Consider the following 17,538-nt stretch of genomic DNA (forward strand, 5'->3'; position numbering starts at 1 on the left):
TGGATATATTTACAAATTAAAAGGGTACCTGACATGTCTCTCTGCTCTCCCTACCATTTTTTTTTAAAGATTTATTGGGGAAGGGGAACAGGACTTTATTGGGGAACAGTATGTACTTCCAGGATTTTTTCCAAGTCAAGTTGTTGTCCTTTCAATTTTAGTTACAAGGGGTGTAGTCCACCATCCCTTGCGGGAGTCAAACCTCCAACCTTGTGGTTGAGAGCCCACTGGCCATGTGGTAATCGAACCGGCAGCCTTCGCCATTAGGAGCATGGAGCTCCCATCGCCTGAGCCACCGTCCCAGCCCCTCCCTCTGTTTTCTTCCCCCCCCCCACTCTGGTTCAAGCATTGTTTCTCAGTCTAGTTGTGTAAAACACAGCTCCCTGGTCCATACTGGTGTTATGAGCCTTGTGCTCCCCCCAGCTGAGGCAGTCGGTGGCAGGTCGTAGGTCGGCCGCTCACAGCAGCTCGTGGCAGCTCTCACCTGCTGCCAGCCACTCACGCTAGCTACTGGCCGCTTCTGGCAGCACGGCAGCGCACAGCGGCCTGCGGCAGCTCAAACCAACCTCCAGGTGCTCATGGCAGCTCATTACCGGGGAGAGCCATTGTTCACAATCTTAGATGGCGCAGCTCATTGGCCCATGTGGGAATCGAACCGGGACCTCAGCATTAGGAGCGCAGTGTGCCAACCACCTGAGTCACCGGGCCATTTCTCTGGTTTCTTAACAGCCATCCATGGCAACCAGGTAGAGACTGGGGAGAACAACACACTGACCTTTCTCTCCTCCTGTCTTCTATCTCCTGCCTGTGCCTACCATTGACCAAAACCAATCAGAAGCCAAAGGGCAAAGAACTATCAGTGTGGTCCATACAGGTTTCTCCTGAGACATAGAGCAGAGTGGAAAAGGGTGGACCTGTTGGTACAAGGAAGGTACAGCACATTAAGCACAGACCATAGTTTCCTAGAAAATATCATGGCAGAATCCCCATCACCAGAGTATAGCTTGCTGTTTTTTTCTAGTTCCTTGAGGTAGAAAGTTAAGTTATTGATTTGGGATCTTTTTTTTGTTTGTTTGTTTAAATATAAGCACTTACAGCTATGAATTTCCCTCTGAACACTGCTTTTGCTGCATTTCACAAGTTTTGGTATGCTGTGATTTCACTTTCTTTTTTTTTTTTTTTTTTTGGTTTTTTTTTTTTTGAGAGCCCACTGGCCCATGTGGGAATCGAACCGGCAGCCTTCGGAGTTAGGAGCATAGAGCTCTAACCACCTGCGCCACCCGGCCGGCCCCTGTGATTTCACTTTCATTCATCTCAAAGTATTTTCCAGTCTAACTTGTAATTTCTTCTTTGACCCATTGGTTAAGAATGTGTTGTTTAATTGCCATATATTTGTGAATTGTCTGGTTTTCTTTCTGTTACTGATTTCTCATGTCATTCCACTGTGGTCAGAGAAGATTCTTTGGATGATTTCAATCCATCACCAGGGTTTAATTCAACAAAAGTGAACTACTAAACCACAATGAGGTACTACTTTGCATCTCTTAGGATGGCTATAATTTTAAAAAATGGAAAATAACAAATATTGGCAAGGATGTGGAAAAATTCAACCCTCATACACTGCTGCTGGGAATGTACACCGCTATGGAAAACAATCTGGTGATTCCTCAAAAAGTTAAACAAAGAATTACCTTATGATCCAACAATGCCACTCCTGGCTAAATGCCCAAAGGGATTGGAAACAGGGATTCAAACAGATATTTATGCAGAAATGTTCATAGCAGCACTATTCACAGTAGCCAACAAGTGGAAACAAACCAAGTGTCCATTAACAGTTGAATGGATAAACAAAATGTATATCCATACAATGGGATATTATTCAGCCATCAAAAAGAATGAGGTTCTGATACATGTTACAACGTGGATGAATCTTCAAAACATTATGCTGGGTAAAATAAGTCATGCACAAAAGGACATATATTAAATGATTTTATTTATTTGAAATATCGAGAATAGGCGTATTTATAGTAACAGAAAGTAAATTAGAGGTTACCAGAAACTGGGAGGAGCGGGAAATGGGGGGGCCATTGCTTAATGGATACAGAGTTTCAGTTTGGGATGATGAAAAGAAGTTTGGGAAATAGATGGTGGTGATGGTTGTACAAAACTGTGAATGTAATTAATGCCACCGAATGGTACACTAAGAAAAAGTTCGGATAGCAAATTTTATGTTATATATGTTTTACCACAATAACGTTTTTTCATTCCCCCTTCTTTCTTTTTCTCCCATCATACACCTTGGATCATAAAGGATCCAAAGGGAAGAGAGCTAGAGGATCATCATGAAAATAACTGCAGTTCAGTGTGCGATTCTGAGAGGAAAAATAAACAAAGGCAGCCTTGGGTTGATGGCAAACAGCCCCCACCCCTCAGAAAACGTGGGAGAAGTTCTGAATGAGACAAAAATAAAAGGGTACTGGAACCAGTATCAATCCCTGCTCAGTGCTGATTAAATCACTACCCTTCATTGTCTGTCAAGGTTGGGCCGTCAGTGACACCTTCCACTGGTGACCATCCTGCACTGCAGACCACGTTGCATTCCCCCCAAAGTCAAGGTGATCAAGACAAAAGGAGAGGACAACCTACGGAGTTCACGCTAGGTATCAGACACTATTCGTTAATTGCCTTATTACCTAGGCTATTTCATTTAAGGTTCTTGGAGTGGCCCGGATTTTCCAGGTGGGGAAACTGAGTGTCAGGCCAGGCACATGATCATGAAAAAGCTAGAGCAGGACTGTAAAGCAAGTATTTATTTAAAACTCCCGCCGCTTCGCGCCAGGGTCCTTCTCAGAGCCACCCTGACTTCCTTGTTGCGCAGCGTGTACACCACCGGGTTCAGCAGTGGCGTCACCAGCGTGTAGAAGACAGCCACCAGGCGGTCCTGGCTGGGGTTTCCTCCAGACTTGGGCCGCAGGTAGATGATGGAGGCACAGCCAAAATGCACAATGACCACGGAGATGTGGGCCGCGCAGGTGGAGAAGGCCTTGTGGCGGCCAGTGGCCGAGGGGATTTTCACGATGGCGGCCACGATGAAGGCGTAGGACAGCAGGATGAGGAGAAAGGAAGCCAGCACCACAAATATGCTCAGGAAGAAGATGGCCAGAGCTTTGCCTGTACTCTCAGCACAGCTGAGCTTCAGGACCGGGGCGATGTCACAGAAGAAGTGCTCTACACGGTTGCTGCTGCAGAAGGGCGAGGAGAAGATCATGCTGGTCTCGGTCAGGGCCACGGAGAACCCCAAGCAGAAAACCAGGGTTCCCAGGCATAGGCAGACTGTAGGTCTCATGACCACCGCGTAACGCAGGGGACAGCAGATGGCTACATAGCGGTCGTAGCCCATCAGGGTCAGGAGGAAGCAGTGGCTGCAGCCCAGGCCCAAGAAGAAGAACATCTGAGCCCGACAGCCAGCGATGGAGATGGCCTGGCTCTCCAGGAGCAGATGAACCAGCATATTGGGGATGATGACCAGTGTGTAGCAGGTCTCAGAGAGGGACAGCACTGCCAGGAAGCGGTACATGGGCGTGTGAAGCGTCTGATCCACGTGGATGATGGTGATGATAGTGACATTGCCACTGAGGGTGACCAGGTACATGAGCAGGAACAGCGTGAAGAGGATGGTCCTCAGGTCTGGGAGGCTGGAGAAACCCACCAGCACAAACTCTGTCACCAGCCAGGTGGCGTTTTCCCACTGTTCTCCAGGAGTCTGAGAGGAAAGGACAGAGTAAATGCAACAGAGCAAGTTACTAAGAGTCTGCTACCCAACAGGGACCGGTGGCGTGAAAGAATCATCCTTGTTTTACAACAAAAGAAGAGCCTCAGAAGTGATGTCACTTGTTTTCCTAATATCACCCAGCTAGCAAGTGTCTCTTCGATAACAAGAAAATCATAGACATGGAAACAACCGAAGTGCCTGTCCACAGATAACTAGATAAAGGAAATGTGGTGATATATACAATAGAATATTATTCAGCCATGAGAAAGAATGAAATCCTGCCATTTGTGACAACAGGGAGGGACTTTCAGGGCATTATGTTAAGTGAAATAATTCAGACAGAGAAAGATAAATACCACATGCTCTCACTTATAAGTGGAATCTAAAAGAGCCAGTCTCATAAAAACAGAGTAAAATGGTGGTTACCAGGGGCTGGGGGGAGGGGGAAAAGGAGAGATGCTGTTTAAGAGCAAGAATCTAAAAGGGCCAGGTTACAGTGTCTGCCACAGTCCAGATACCCGAGAAAGGCAAAGCTTGTAACATTGTTGTTATCTAAAGTTATTTAAATTTTGTAAAAGCTTAAAATTTTTCTATTTTAGGCTTGTAAAGTTGTAGCCCTGAAGAATGTAAAAGAGCCAGTCTCATAAAAACAGAGTAAAATGGTGGTTACCAGGGGCTGGGGGGAGGGGGAAAAGGAGAGATGCTGTTTAAGGGTACAAATTTGCAACTAGTAGATGAATAAGTTTGGAGATATAATGCACAGTAGAATAAATATCAACAACAATATTGTATTACAATCATCAAACTTACTAAGAGACGACATCATAATTATTCCCACCACAAAAAAGAAATGATAATTCTGTGACAGGACAGAGGTGTTAATTATTGCTACAATGGCAATTACATTACAACATGTAAATGTATCAAATTAACATGTTATACCATACACCTTAAACTTACACAATCTTATATGTCCAATACATTTCAATTTTTAAAAAAGAAAAGAAAAATCACAAGAACCTGTAAGGAATAGAAACTACATTTGGGGTAGGAAAAAAGATGGTAAGAACATCAGTGCCTTAGTTTGAGCCTCCTAGAAACAGATCCTGAGGCAAGGATTCAAGAGCAAATAGTTTATCTGGGCCATTATCTCCCAAAACATGTGTGGGAGAGAGGGGGAAGGAGAGAGAGAAGGAAATCCCCACTGTGGGCAAGCAGAATTTAATCCCACCTGGGGAACCCTGAGGGTCAGTGAGGAAGCTAGGATGTTTACCCATCAGTCCCCTGTTTGTCATTGCTTGAGAGTTTCTGCCAGGAAAAATGAATCTCCCAGCACTTCCAACGTGGCACATGTGCAGGGAATTCAAGGCCTGACTGGTGAGAAAGAAATGATAGGGGCCAGGTTACAGTGTCTGCCACAGTCCAGATACCCGAGAAAGGCAAAGCTTGTAACATTGTTGTTATCTAAAGTTATTTAAATTTTGTAAAAGCTTAAAATTTTTCTATTTTAGGCTTGTAAAGTTGTAGCCCTGAAGATTATATTCACCTGGTGTAAAGGTGAATATAATCTTCAATTTTAAAAGTTCATTTATTTCTTCCGATCTTAAAAGAAATTTAAACAACGTCATGGGCCCCCTTCATATTAGGTTGGTGCACACGTAATTGCGGTTTTTGCGATTATTTTTAACTTTTTAAACTGCAATTAGGTTTGCACCAACCTAATAGTATTGTGAGCCCCAGGCACTGTGCCTAATGGATACACCTGTGTTCATTAAATGGACAATCACCCTGAAATGATTGGCCATTTTAATTCAAATTATGAGACTTCATTAAAAGCCTGGATTGGCAATATTTTATCACTTTATAATCCATTAATCAATTTCCAAATATATATATGTGTATATATATATATTATATATAATTTCCAAATATATATATATATATGTGTATATACATATATATATATACATACACACGTATATATGTATATATATTGTATATGTATATATATGAATGTTTCTGAAGTATTTTCCACTCATTTGGAACATGGGACTCTGTTTTAAAGGAAATGGTCCTAGTGCAATCTTTCCCTGCTTATCAAGAGTTAATTGGTTTAGAAATAAACAATTGAGCCTGGAGAGTCTCAAATACCATCTCAGAGACAGGAGGCAAGGACTCTCCTCACAATGAAACCACTAGTAGATGGTTTATGCACCGGCTAGTGGCATTTGAGGTAATCTGCAAGCCAGTGACACAAAAAAAGCAAAGATAAATAAATGCCTATCTATGGCCCTGAAAATACTCATCCACAGCAATGGGACCAGAGAAATCGAGAATGATCGTTTAAGTGTTTTGAAAGTTTGCTGAAATTTTAATCCTGGAAAAATAAATTTTAGATGTTAGTTCTGAAGATATATAGAGGAAAAACAACAAAAATGTGCTTGGTGGAGTCCAAAGGTATTCTGGTTATAAAGATAACACAAGGCAGGACCATCAGAGAACTTAACAGAAGCAATGTGAGGGAGGGATGCCCTTTTTTTCATGAAGAAAAGAAAATCAGGATGCAGGAAGCAGGCAGTCATGTTGATCAAGCACAGAGATGCATACTTCTTCTGTAAAGGGCCAGATGGTAAATATTTTAGGCTCTATGGGCTGTACAGTGTCTGTTGCGACTGCTCAGTTTTGCCATTCCAGTGTGAAAGCAGTCACAGACAATGTATAAACAAGTGTGCATGGCTGTGCTTCAATAAAACTTTATTTACAAAAACAGGTGGGGTGCACGATTTGGCCCTCAGACTAGTTTGCAACCCTTGATCTAGCACAAGTAAAATTAAAAGAATCTACATCTTCGGGAAAATGCAGTGAGGTCCTCTGAGGGATTTATGCTATGAAAAAAGCAAAGCTTGACTTGAAATCTTCAGAAACCAAAGCAAAATGAAAGTCCAAACCCAAGAATCTCATACTCGGCTTAAAGAAAGCTATCTAAGAAATGGCACACTGGGCAAAGTTGCCCAGAGCATGTGTCTGAAAGAGGCCCTTTTACTGCAAATTAAACAATATCAGAGAGAACATCAGAGCCCTTCTATAGAGAGAATGATAGAAACAATATACCTAGAAGCCTGAGTGGAGAAGAAAGTATTCGGATATGACTATTTAAAAATATAATTTCTGAAGATCACGAAACATTGTTAAATGGAAACAAACTTACAGACAAACCACAAACCAGAAAAAGTTGTGGCCCTGAAAAAATGCTTAGCTCTTACAAATCATTAAAATAAAATAAATGAGTCCTGGGGATATAATGTACAGCATGGTGACTATAGTTTAAAATACTGTAGTGTATATTTTTAAGTTGCTAAGAGAGTAGATCTTAAAAGTTCTCATCATAAGAAAAAAATTTGTAACTATGTGTGGTGATGGATGTTAGTTAGACTTACCTTGGTGATCATTTTGCAACATACACACATATCGAATCATTATGTTGTACACCTGAAATTTTTTTAAAAACTTTTATTTATTTAAGTGTGTTTTTCCAGGACCCATCAGCTCCAAGTCAAATAGTTGTTTCAATCTAGGTGTGGAGGCTGCAGCTCACAGTGGCCCCATGTGGCGATCAAACCAGCAACCTTGATATTAAGAGCACCGCGCTCTAACCACCTGAGCTAACCGGCCGCCCCTGAAATTAATGGTATATGTCGATTATACTTTAATATTTTTTTTAAAAAAAGAAGAAAAAAATGAACACCCAGGCCCACCTCCAATATTTGTAGGTTTCAAATGAAGGCTTACGTACCATACGACTGAATATTTAAAGTTTAAAATTAACAAACAAATGAAATATGTTCTAACTCCTCACATTGAGGAACATACCTTCATAATGATCTGGAAATGACCTCCAGGAATAAGTCAGCCCTTCTTGGGCATCTTAAAGATGGGAATTGTAAAGGAAACCCTTCAACGTGCACCTGGTGTACTCTCTGCCACAATTATCCAGCCTCTGCTTGCATGCCTTCAGCGACAGGGAGGTCGCTCCCGGACAAAAATCCCTATGACACGGAGCAGAAATCCTGTGCTCAAGATAGCCCTTCAGTGACCTGCAGAGACCACAAGGTTGAGCTCTGGAATCAGACAGGCCTGGATTTGAATGTGGATGCTTTTACCTATTAGGGGCAGTTATGACCCTGGACAGCTGGCTTTGCCCCTCTGAGCCTCATCTGTGAACGTGGAGATTGATCCCGTGAATTCAGAGAAGAGTCAGTGAGATTCCCTGAACAGTGCTATGAACCCTTTGGTCTCAGACTCCTTGCAGGGAGAGACATGATTGCTATTCTCTGCTTTGCACTGCAGGGAAAGCAGGGCACAGACAGGATAATCTGCTCACATTCTTACTGTCATGGTACCAGGATTCGAAGCCAGGAGTCTGGCTCTGGAGGCTGTGCTTTAAGGGCTGCGAGTTTGCAGGCTCACCTTTCATTCTACACATACTCACTGAGCACCTGTTCTATGCCCAGTGCTGCTCTGGGCACTGGGGACACAGCAGGGAACTAAACAGGCAGACATCCCAGCCTTGGAGGAGCAGAAAGTCCTAGCGAAGTGAATTGAGCAATAAGCAATGAATGTTATAACTGCATAAGTGAGCCTGTCTCTGTGCTACAAAAAAAGAAAACGCAGAGCATAGAATGGTCAGGAAAGGGCTTGTTGAGGTTTCATGTTCAGTCACTCCGGAATTTCTTGTTTCCCTTCCCTCATTTTCAGATCTCACTTCTAGGGCTGGGGACAACCCCAGGTGGCTTCTCCAGCCAAGCAAAGGCCCAAATTCACACTGGAAAGAAATGAAGAGCAAGGAGGAAGAGAGGATAGAGGGAGGAAGGTGAGGGTGTGGAGGTGATGGGGGCACATGCGTAGGGTCTTGTGGATTGCAGTGAGGACTTCAACTTTTATGCAGAGTGAGGTGGGAGCCATGCAGGACTCTGAGCAGAGAAGGGACATGACCTGACTCAGGTGTTCCCAGGTTCCCTCTGGCCTCTGTGGGAGAACAGAGTTGGAGCGACATGAGTGGAAGCCAGGAGACCAAGGAGGAGGCTGGTCCAGGTGAATGAGGATGGGGGCTGGAGCAGGGTGGGGGCCATGCAAGTGATGTGAGGTGGCCAATTCTGGACAGATTGTGCAGGTGGAGCCCACTGAATTTCCTGACAGGTTAAGACATGGCTGTGAGAGAAAGAGCAGGGTGTGGGAGCTGGCAGAGTCGCATCAGCAGGGTGGGGTGGGACCGGTCCAGCCAGGAGTCAGAGAGAACTCCGTTCATCTCAGGGAGTGCCGGGGAATAGACCACACCCAGTATAGTGGACTCGTAAGGACAGCCAAGCCCCTGGCCACCCTCACCTTGGAGGTGGTGTCTGCGCCAGCCCCCTGCATCCACCCCAGAGAGAAGGAAGAAGAAAAAGGGACTCGCTGAATGGAGCTGAAATTCAACCCTGCAACAGCTGAGAAGCTGTGATATTGAGTTTGCCTCAAGGTGTCCACATGCTTTCCGATTGTCACTGGTGAGAGTGCCTGTCCAAAAGGAAGTCAGGTTCCAAGGCTAGAACTGTCCATATTTGCATAGCTAGACCCCATGAAAATTAGCCCCATGGAGAGATCACCAGGCCAGCTGCTTGCATAGTGGTAGAAGTCGTGGTAGCCAGTGGGTGCTGAGCTCAGGGGCATACTGATGCCACCCCCACTGTGAGGGTGCGGGATGAGGAACGCATGGGATTAAGGTCTGGAGTCTTTCTTTTTCCTCTTTCTTCTCATCAGGAAGCCCCCCCCAAAGCAGGGTCCCCTTCCCTACCCCCTTTGAGTCCTTGTCGGTGACTGTATGAATATGTGTGCATTCGTGTGCATGAAGCTCCAGGGTGTGTGTGTGAGTGTGAGTGCCTGCTGCTTGCAAGGCACGTGTGTGGATTCATTTTGCACCCCATGTGCTCACCCACACTTGAGCTGGGGGGTGGGCTGGCGTAGCTTCTCCAGCTAGAAAAAGGCCCTGAATCCACACTCACCATGGCCGAGGGAGGTTCCCGCCTGCATCCCTCTCTGCTCACTGCCTGAGAGAGGAGGGGCTGGGGACCTGGGTCCTGTTATACAAGGGGTCCCTGGAGCTTCTGTCCCAGGGGCCCCCCAGTCACTAACAAGACCCCCCAGGGCTCAGGCTGGCAATACCCTATGGGTTTTTCCCTACTGGAAACTGGAAACCCCAGGGTCCTCATCCCCGGCCCCCAGGCTCTTATGGCAAAAAGTGGAGAAAGGACTAATTATGATTTCTTTTTGTGGATGGCAATCACAAATGCACCCCTCACTCCGCCAGTACTCCCAGTGCCCATCGGTGCCCACCGCTCACCCCAAAGAAGAGGCACCCCCCCAGCCCTGCCCTCAAGAGGGGAAGGAAGGAGTGCCTTTCTAGTTGCTAAATAGGATGATGCCCATTCATGAATCGCTAAATAAAGCCAATAAGACCTTCAAATTTTTTTAAAAAGGGGAAGGGGAGTGTCATGCAGGGTCTCAGCTCCCGATCTCCACATAAGGACCCAGGACATGGTGAGGTCAAAAAGGAACACCCACAGAGCCATAGATGGGGGAGTCATACCACTAGTCTCGCTGGCGGCTGGGTTGGAGACACAGGAAGCAGGAGCCACATGATCCGCAATCTGTTGTCCACTTCTCTGCCAACCAACCAACCCCACTTGCTAGCTGCAATCCACCGTGCTAACTACAATCCGCGCTTGCCAGCCCAGCCACCATCTTCTTGCTAGGCCCCATTTGCTGCTAGCGTAGCCACGGCAGTTATATTAGTGGCCAATGGCTCACTGGTTACAGCTGACGGCCAACTAGCCACAGCTGATGGCCATCCAATCACAGTTGATGGCCATTTACTACCTGAGCCAGCACCTTTCTATGTGAGGCCGAGAGCCTGGAAACTGCACTCCTGGCTCTGTCCCCACAGGGAGGAAGGAGTAGATCACTTGTTATACAAATGCTGCTCGGGCTTAACTTCTCCTAGTGACCCCAGTTCCTCAATCCCTCTCCCTGTTCTCCCCAGAATTAATTAGTTGCCAAATCTTCTCTACTCTTCCTCCTCATCTTCCTCATCCCTTCAGCCCTACCCTAACTCAAGCTGCATCATTTCCATGTGTCACAAAAGCCTGCAGTGTCTCCTCCCTCCAGTTCGTCCTCTGTACCAGCCACCCCAACTAGAGCTCTGGCTGTGTTCCCTCTCTACTCAGGGACTTTCCATGGCTCCCCATTGCCCTCAGAGTAACGTTTAAAATTCCCCGTCTTTACATTCAAGACTCTTCTGACCTGGCCTCCGCTACCTTCTCTAGCTCCAAATCCACCCATTGTTCCCTGCAAAGCGACGCATGTCTATTTATTAAATTACTAATAAATAAGGAAGTGAGGTGCAGACTCAGCCATTCCAAATTGTTGACCCTTCCTCTGAGATTTCCATGCTGTTTCACGCTATTTTGCCCCTCTCATGTTCTTTCTCTTCCCCTCCTCCTCAGTTCCTGGCAAATTGCTACGCCTCCTGAAAGACAGGTCTCTAGCATAAAGAAGATATACACACATCTTCTACAGCCATTCATCCATTTAGCTAATGTGAATAGTGCTGCATTGAACACAAGAGTCCTGACTAAGAAATTTAACCTCATGAGTTAAATTTCATGACTGGACATGAGTCCAGTCTCATGATTTTGCATTCCTGCTCTACCAACAACCCCTGTCATAGCTTGGGCTCTCCCAGAAGCAGCCCTGAGACAAGGATGTAAGTATAAGTTTATTTGGGAGGTGGCTCCAAAAAACACAAGTAGGGGAGTGGAGAAATGAGAAAAGACAGGGCAAGAAGCTAATAGAGCATATGTTATCAGGCAAGTTACCCCTATGACAGCTGGGGTTCATTCCCACTACAAACCTTTGGGAAGCAGCATAGAACACTTATTAGTTGCTTCCACAGAATTCCTGCTTCTGCAAACCTGACTGCCCCTCAGTAGACCACAACCCCAGTTTCAGAGCACAGACAGATTGTTTTAAGAAATAAGTACATCCCGTATTGCATTGCCATAGTGATTGGTTAGAGCAGCGGTGCTGAAAAGCAATCTTACCCCAGGGAGACAAGTGGCAATGTCTGGAGACGTTTTCGGTTGTCACAATGAAGAAGGGACATGTAGTGGGAGGGGGCCAGGGATGCTGTTAAACATCCTACATCATACAGGAGAGCCCCCCATCGATAGCAAAGGATGATCTGGGCCCAAATGTCAATAATGCCAAAGCTGAGAAACTGTCAGTTAGAGAAGGCACTCATGACCAAATTGAAGTCAATACAAAATCAACCCCAAGATTAGAAGCTTCTCAAGTCCCTGGAAAGTGCAATATGGTCTATGACCTTTGCACCTATTTTGCTAACACAGAGGGAAGGCTGGCATTGTGTGGGTGGGAAGAGAAGGTGGGTTGGGTACCATATAGAACCTGAGGATGACACTAATGCCCAGAGGAAAATCTGTAGAGATGAAGAGAAATTCAGCCCTGGTAAACCCCATTTGAGCCACTAGATCAAATCTCCCCTGAAGCTGGTCCTTTTTAGTTTTATGAGCTAATAAATTCTTTTTTTTAAGCCAGATGGGTAGATTGTTGTGTCATGTGCAACCAAGAGCATTCCAAGTGACAGGGGAATCAATGAACATTATCCCATTCTCTTTTCCTGGAGGAACCCAGTGTGAACACAACCTTGTCTTGGAGCACAATTAGTTGCAAGACATAGAAACCCACCCAAGCTGGTATATGTGAAGGAGTCTTTATTACATAAGTGCAACATTGTCTCCAGACCCCATGGAAGGATGAAGAGGAGGTGAGTTTCACGCAGAACCAGCATCATGCACTTAAAAAAGCAATTAATACCTGTGATGTCAATGGAATGATGATGCTCAATTAACTGGAATTAATATTTCTTCTGAGATGCTCCTTCCAACTCTAGAACTATTTGAGTACTCATCTCTGATTCTCATATTGCTCCATTCTTCTGCTGTTTGCACCCCAAACTGGCCACCGGTATTTCTTAATCTGCCCGTGGCTTTAAAAGCTCCACCAACTGACAGCTTTCTAAGCATCTCCATTAAACAATGTTCTCAAGTGAGAGAATCTGACTGGCTCATCCTAAATCAGGTGACCACCTCTGATCCAATCAGTGGTGCCATCTACCAAAAGAACCATGAGTGGGCAGCCAAGCCAAATGGGTTTAACCCAAGATGGGAGTTCAAATTAGCCTTGGAGAGACAGAAGCCCCACCACTATCACCCCCCACCTTACCTAGACACAGACCAATGACACTGAGTGTTAACTACTCCTTTATTAGGTGATGATGGGAGTGGGGGCTGTACAATACAAGGCCTGGGAATTTAGCTACACAGGGATTGTGACCAGAAGCCATATTATAAAAATAGCCTAAAAATACTTCTATTCTGCATGGGGCTGGGTCAGGGGAGTACCAGGAGAAGGGGTGCCACTCAGGCAGGTCCTTCCTGTCCTGTAGTCCCATATGCACAGGGGGACAAAATGAAATGCACATATCTCCCCTGGTCCTCATATTCCCACCAGCCACCCCCCAGTTCCCAAAGAGAGGTGGCCCAGGCTCTAGGGTGGGGGAAGTGTTTGGGGTGGGGTCTCTGGGGCAGAAGGGCCCTTAACCCAGCAAAGCTATAGAACACGTTCCATCTGGAATGCAGTGAAGTGAGGGAGATGGGTTGGGGAGGAGGCTCCCACGTCTTGCCAACCCTCGGCCTCAGAGGATGAGCCTACTTGGTACGTACCAGGGTCATGTACTCAGTACACAGAATCCAGCTTGGCCGAATGGGCCCACAGACTCAGCCCCACGGGGGTACTGGGGGATTTGCAGGGGCAGGGAACATCTCCATATATATATTTTGTAAAAAATAATAATAATAATAATAAGTTTGTTTAAATGAATTTGTTTCTATACAAAATGTAAAAAAAATAATAATAATCCACTCGTGTCAGAGAGTGAGGAGTGAGAGAGGTCAGAGGAGGCAAGAAAGAAAGGAGGAAAGAGAGAATCGGGAAGCAGGTAGAGGGGAGGGCAGGAGGAGGTCCCAGACTCATCACAAGACCCAGGGGGTTGGGGTCAGCCCACACCCCTTATAAATAAAGGAAGACTGAAGCCCTAGACTGGTGACCTATGGTAGGTCACACTGCAAGGTGGGGATGGTACAGGAGGGTTGGTGAAGAGAGAGAAGAGAATGAAAAGAATAAAAGGAAAGAGGACAGAAAGAGAGAGCAAGGATGGGCTGTCTCTACAGGCCCCCAAAAATCCAAGAACTGAGAAGCATCTCAGGCCAACACCTGCCTCTTGGGGGTAACTTCAGGCTGGGGCCCGAGCTGGGTCTGGACCTGAGCCAAGGGGCCAGGGACAGACAGGGGCAGCGGCTGGGCAGGCAGTGTCCCAGCGGCTGTAGCTGAGGCCCCGGTGGCAGTGGCTGGGCTGGGTGTGGAGTCGGACCAGTCTGAGAGTGAGGGAGGGGAGGGGCTGGCCCAGTGCTCAGGGGATTCAGGGGATGGGGTCAGGTAAGGATGCTCGCTGGGGACCCGCAGGAAGTGGGACTTGGGGGGGCTGCTGTGGGCCCCAGCTGCTGGGTACTCCTCACCATGTCCCGGGGCTGCCAGGTATGGCGGGGGCCGCTCCTGCGGGGACACAGGGGTCCCAGGATTCAGCAGCTGGGGTCCTGGTGCCAGTGGCAGTAGAAACGAGGGGCCTGGCGTGGCAGGAGGGGGCAGCCGGGCCCAGTCAAGGGGAACAGCCACAGGGTTCAGCAAACCCAGGCTGAGGACACAGCCCCCGGTGGGCTGGCGCCCTAGACCTGCCCGGCCCGCGCCCCCAAGTTGTGCCAGAGACACAGCCGTGGCGGTGGCACCCGTGTAGGGTCCCTCTAGAGGAAAGCCTCCAGGGGAGGCAGGGGGCCCACCAAAGGGCCTTGGGGAGTCCAGTGAGTCCACAGGCGAGAGTGTGACTGAGCTCTCAGCCAGGGGGCCCGGGCAGGCCAATGTCAGCTTCTTGCCCCGGCCCCGGGTGCCCTGCAGCCCCAGCCCTGCCTTCCCCGGCGGCCTCCGGCTCTTCTTGCCCCCTGACTGTGCCACCTTGAGGCCTGGGAGGAAGGCCCCAGGCGGGCAGAGCAGAGGCCCCAGACCATGGGGGCCAGGGGGGCTGCGGGGCCCACTGGGCTGGTCCAGCAGACGCACGATGTCCTGATGCAGCCTCTCCTGGGCCACATCGCGTGGCAGCCTGTCCAGGTGGTCAGTGATCTCACGGTTTGCGAAATGGTCCAGCAGCAGCTTGGCAGCTTCGTAGCTGCCCTCCCGGGCTGCCAGGAACAGTGGAGTCTCCTCCTGGGGAGGCCCAGAACCCACAAGAGGTCAGGGTCACAAGGACCAGAATGAACTCTCAGTTAACATCACGAGAGCTAAGAGTTCATACTCTCCAGCCCGACAGACCTGGGTTAGAATCCCAGCTGTGGCCTGGGAGCCTGGGCAAATTCTTTCCTTTAAACCACATTCACGGAACACTTACTCACCTCCAGGCCCCAGAGCCAGGACTAGGGCGAGGCACTCGCCTGAGGTACAAAACGTAATGGGGCAACAAAAACCTCAGTCATCAAAATATTTTAATGCAAAGTTTTTAAAAAATGTAAATTAATGCAAAAAAGTCCATAACAAATAAATAAAATAGAGAAATTTTTAAGGATAGAATTCACCCCTGTGCCCCTTTGAGCTTCATTCTTCTCATCTGTGAAATGAGGCGAGTAATACCACCTTGCTGGGCTTTTTAAACAATGATCATGATAGTTACCTTTTATTAAGGATCCATTAAGCACATTACGTCACTGAATCCTCGGAAGAGGCAATGAGACGTATTACTACTTCCCCACTTCACAGATGAGAACGGAAGTTCAGAGGAGGTAAGTAATTTACCCAAAGTCACACTGCAACTGCCACACACTTCCTCTTCTGATCTATTGTTGGAGCCTCTTGGGACCAAATCCCACCCCTGAAAGCTGGCTGCAGGCCAGGGAAATGCCCCCACTAGCCTACCCGACCCTGCTCTCTGCTACCCAGGGGGCGCTGCGGCAGGACTGACCCCCAAGTGGGCCAAGGGCTAGGGCTCACCTTGCTATCCTGCATGTCCTTGTTGGCGCCATTTTTGAGCAGGGCCAAGGTGGCCTCCACGTTGTTCACAGCTGCAGCCCAGTGCAAGGCTGATTTCCCTGGTGGGGGAGGGGAGAGGTCAGGGTCAGAATCAGGCTCATGTCCTGGCTCCCAAGGCAGAGACGCAGGAAGTGCCCAGAATATGGCCTGGGGGCGTGGGGAGGGTGGGAGAAGCAGACCTCCGATGAATGTCTGAGCTCCTGTATTTGGGTCTGTGTGCAGACCTTTCCAAGGGAGACACTGTACATGGGCGTGCACACCTGTACATGTGACTCTTCATACCCAGAGGGAACTGTGAGGCCCTCACTTGTGCGGTCCAATGCTGTAGCCTTCAGTCACAGGTGCCTCTTTAGATTTAAATTAAATAAAAGAGGCACCAAGACCATTCAATGGGGAACGGATAGCTTTCTCAACAAATGATCCGGAGAGAGATGTATCTCCACATTTTGTCTATCACACCACATACGAAAAGTAACTCAGAGTGAATCAAAGACCGAAATGTAAGAGCTCAAACTATAAAACATTTAAAAGAAAACACAGGAGTATATCTTCACAACCTTGAGTTAGACAAAGGGTTCTTAGATATGACAGCAAAACACAAGCAACAATAACAACAACAAAAACAGATATATTAGACATCATCAAAATGAAAACTTTTGTGCTTCTAAGGACATTAAAAAGTGAAAAAGAACACCTACGAATTGGGAGAAATATTTATAAACTCATATCTGATAAAAGACATACGTAGAATATATAAACAATTCTTTTAACTCAATAATAAAAAAGACAAATAATCCAATTAAAAAATGGGCAAAGAATCTGAACAGACATTTCTCCAAAGGAGATATTCAAACGGCCAATAAGTGCATGAAAAGATGTTCAATGTCATTAACCATCAGGGAAATAAAAATCAAAACCACAATGAGATAAAATTCACACCCACTAGGAGTGGCTATAAACAAAAGGACAGATAATAAAAAGTGTTGGCAAGGACATGGAGCTATTAGAACCCTCAGACACTATTGGCGGAAATGAAAAATGGGGCACCCGTTGTGGAAAACAGTCTGGCAGATCCTCAAACGTTTAAACAGTTATCATGTGACCCAGAAATTCTGCTCCTAGGTATCTACCTAAGAAAAATGAAAAGATACGTCCATACAAAAACTTGCACACGAATGTTCATTAGCAGTGCTATTCATAAAAAGTAGAAACCACCCAAAAAGTAGAAACAACTCAAATGTCCATCAAGGATGAAAAGATAAAATGTGGTGTACTCATACAACAAAATATTGTTCGGTCATTTAAAAAAGTAATACTGATACATACTATAACATTCGTGAACCTTGAAAACATCATGCTAAGTGAAAGAAACCAGCCAAAAAAGAGCACATATTGTATGATTCCATTTATAGGAAATAGCCAGAATAGGCAAATCCAGAGAGACAGGAAGTATATTAGAGGTTGCCAGGGTCTGGGAAGATGAGGGGTTTAGCGGAGGAGGTATGGGAAGAAGGAGATGATGG

At 46.6% G+C, this 17,538-nt stretch overlaps 2 protein-coding genes across 2 annotated transcripts in view; both read right to left on the reverse strand.

The window, feature by feature from the left end:
• Window positions 1-2,809: 2,809 nt before the first annotated feature.
• On the reverse strand, window positions 2,810-7,221 carry LOC308509416 (olfactory receptor 10T2-like; the record flags this gene model as incomplete). Its single annotated transcript, XM_081077389.1, has 2 exons — window positions 2,810-3,763; window positions 7,210-7,221. 2 exons carry the CDS (start codon window positions 7,219-7,221, stop codon window positions 2,810-2,812), a joined length of 966 nt encoding a protein of 321 aa, XP_080933515.1.
• Window positions 7,222-13,129: 5,908 nt separating this feature from the next.
• Window positions 13,130-17,538, reverse strand: part of NOTCH3 (notch receptor 3) — a 30,395-nt gene continuing 25,986 nt past the window's right edge. The window contains exons 32-33 of the mRNA XM_081077021.1: window positions 15,977-16,074; window positions 13,130-15,199 (exon numbers count right to left, since the gene is read on the reverse strand). Of these exons, the coding sequence (XP_080933147.1) occupies window positions 14,147-15,199; window positions 15,977-16,074 (1,151 nt within the window). The 3' untranslated portion in view covers window positions 13,130-14,146. The remainder of the gene's footprint in view (window positions 15,200-15,976; window positions 16,075-17,538) is intronic.

Source organism: Rhinolophus hipposideros, assembly GCF_964194185.1.
Source record: "Rhinolophus hipposideros genome assembly, chromosome: 16".
NCBI lineage: Eukaryota > Metazoa > Chordata > Mammalia > Chiroptera > Rhinolophidae > Rhinolophus > Rhinolophus hipposideros.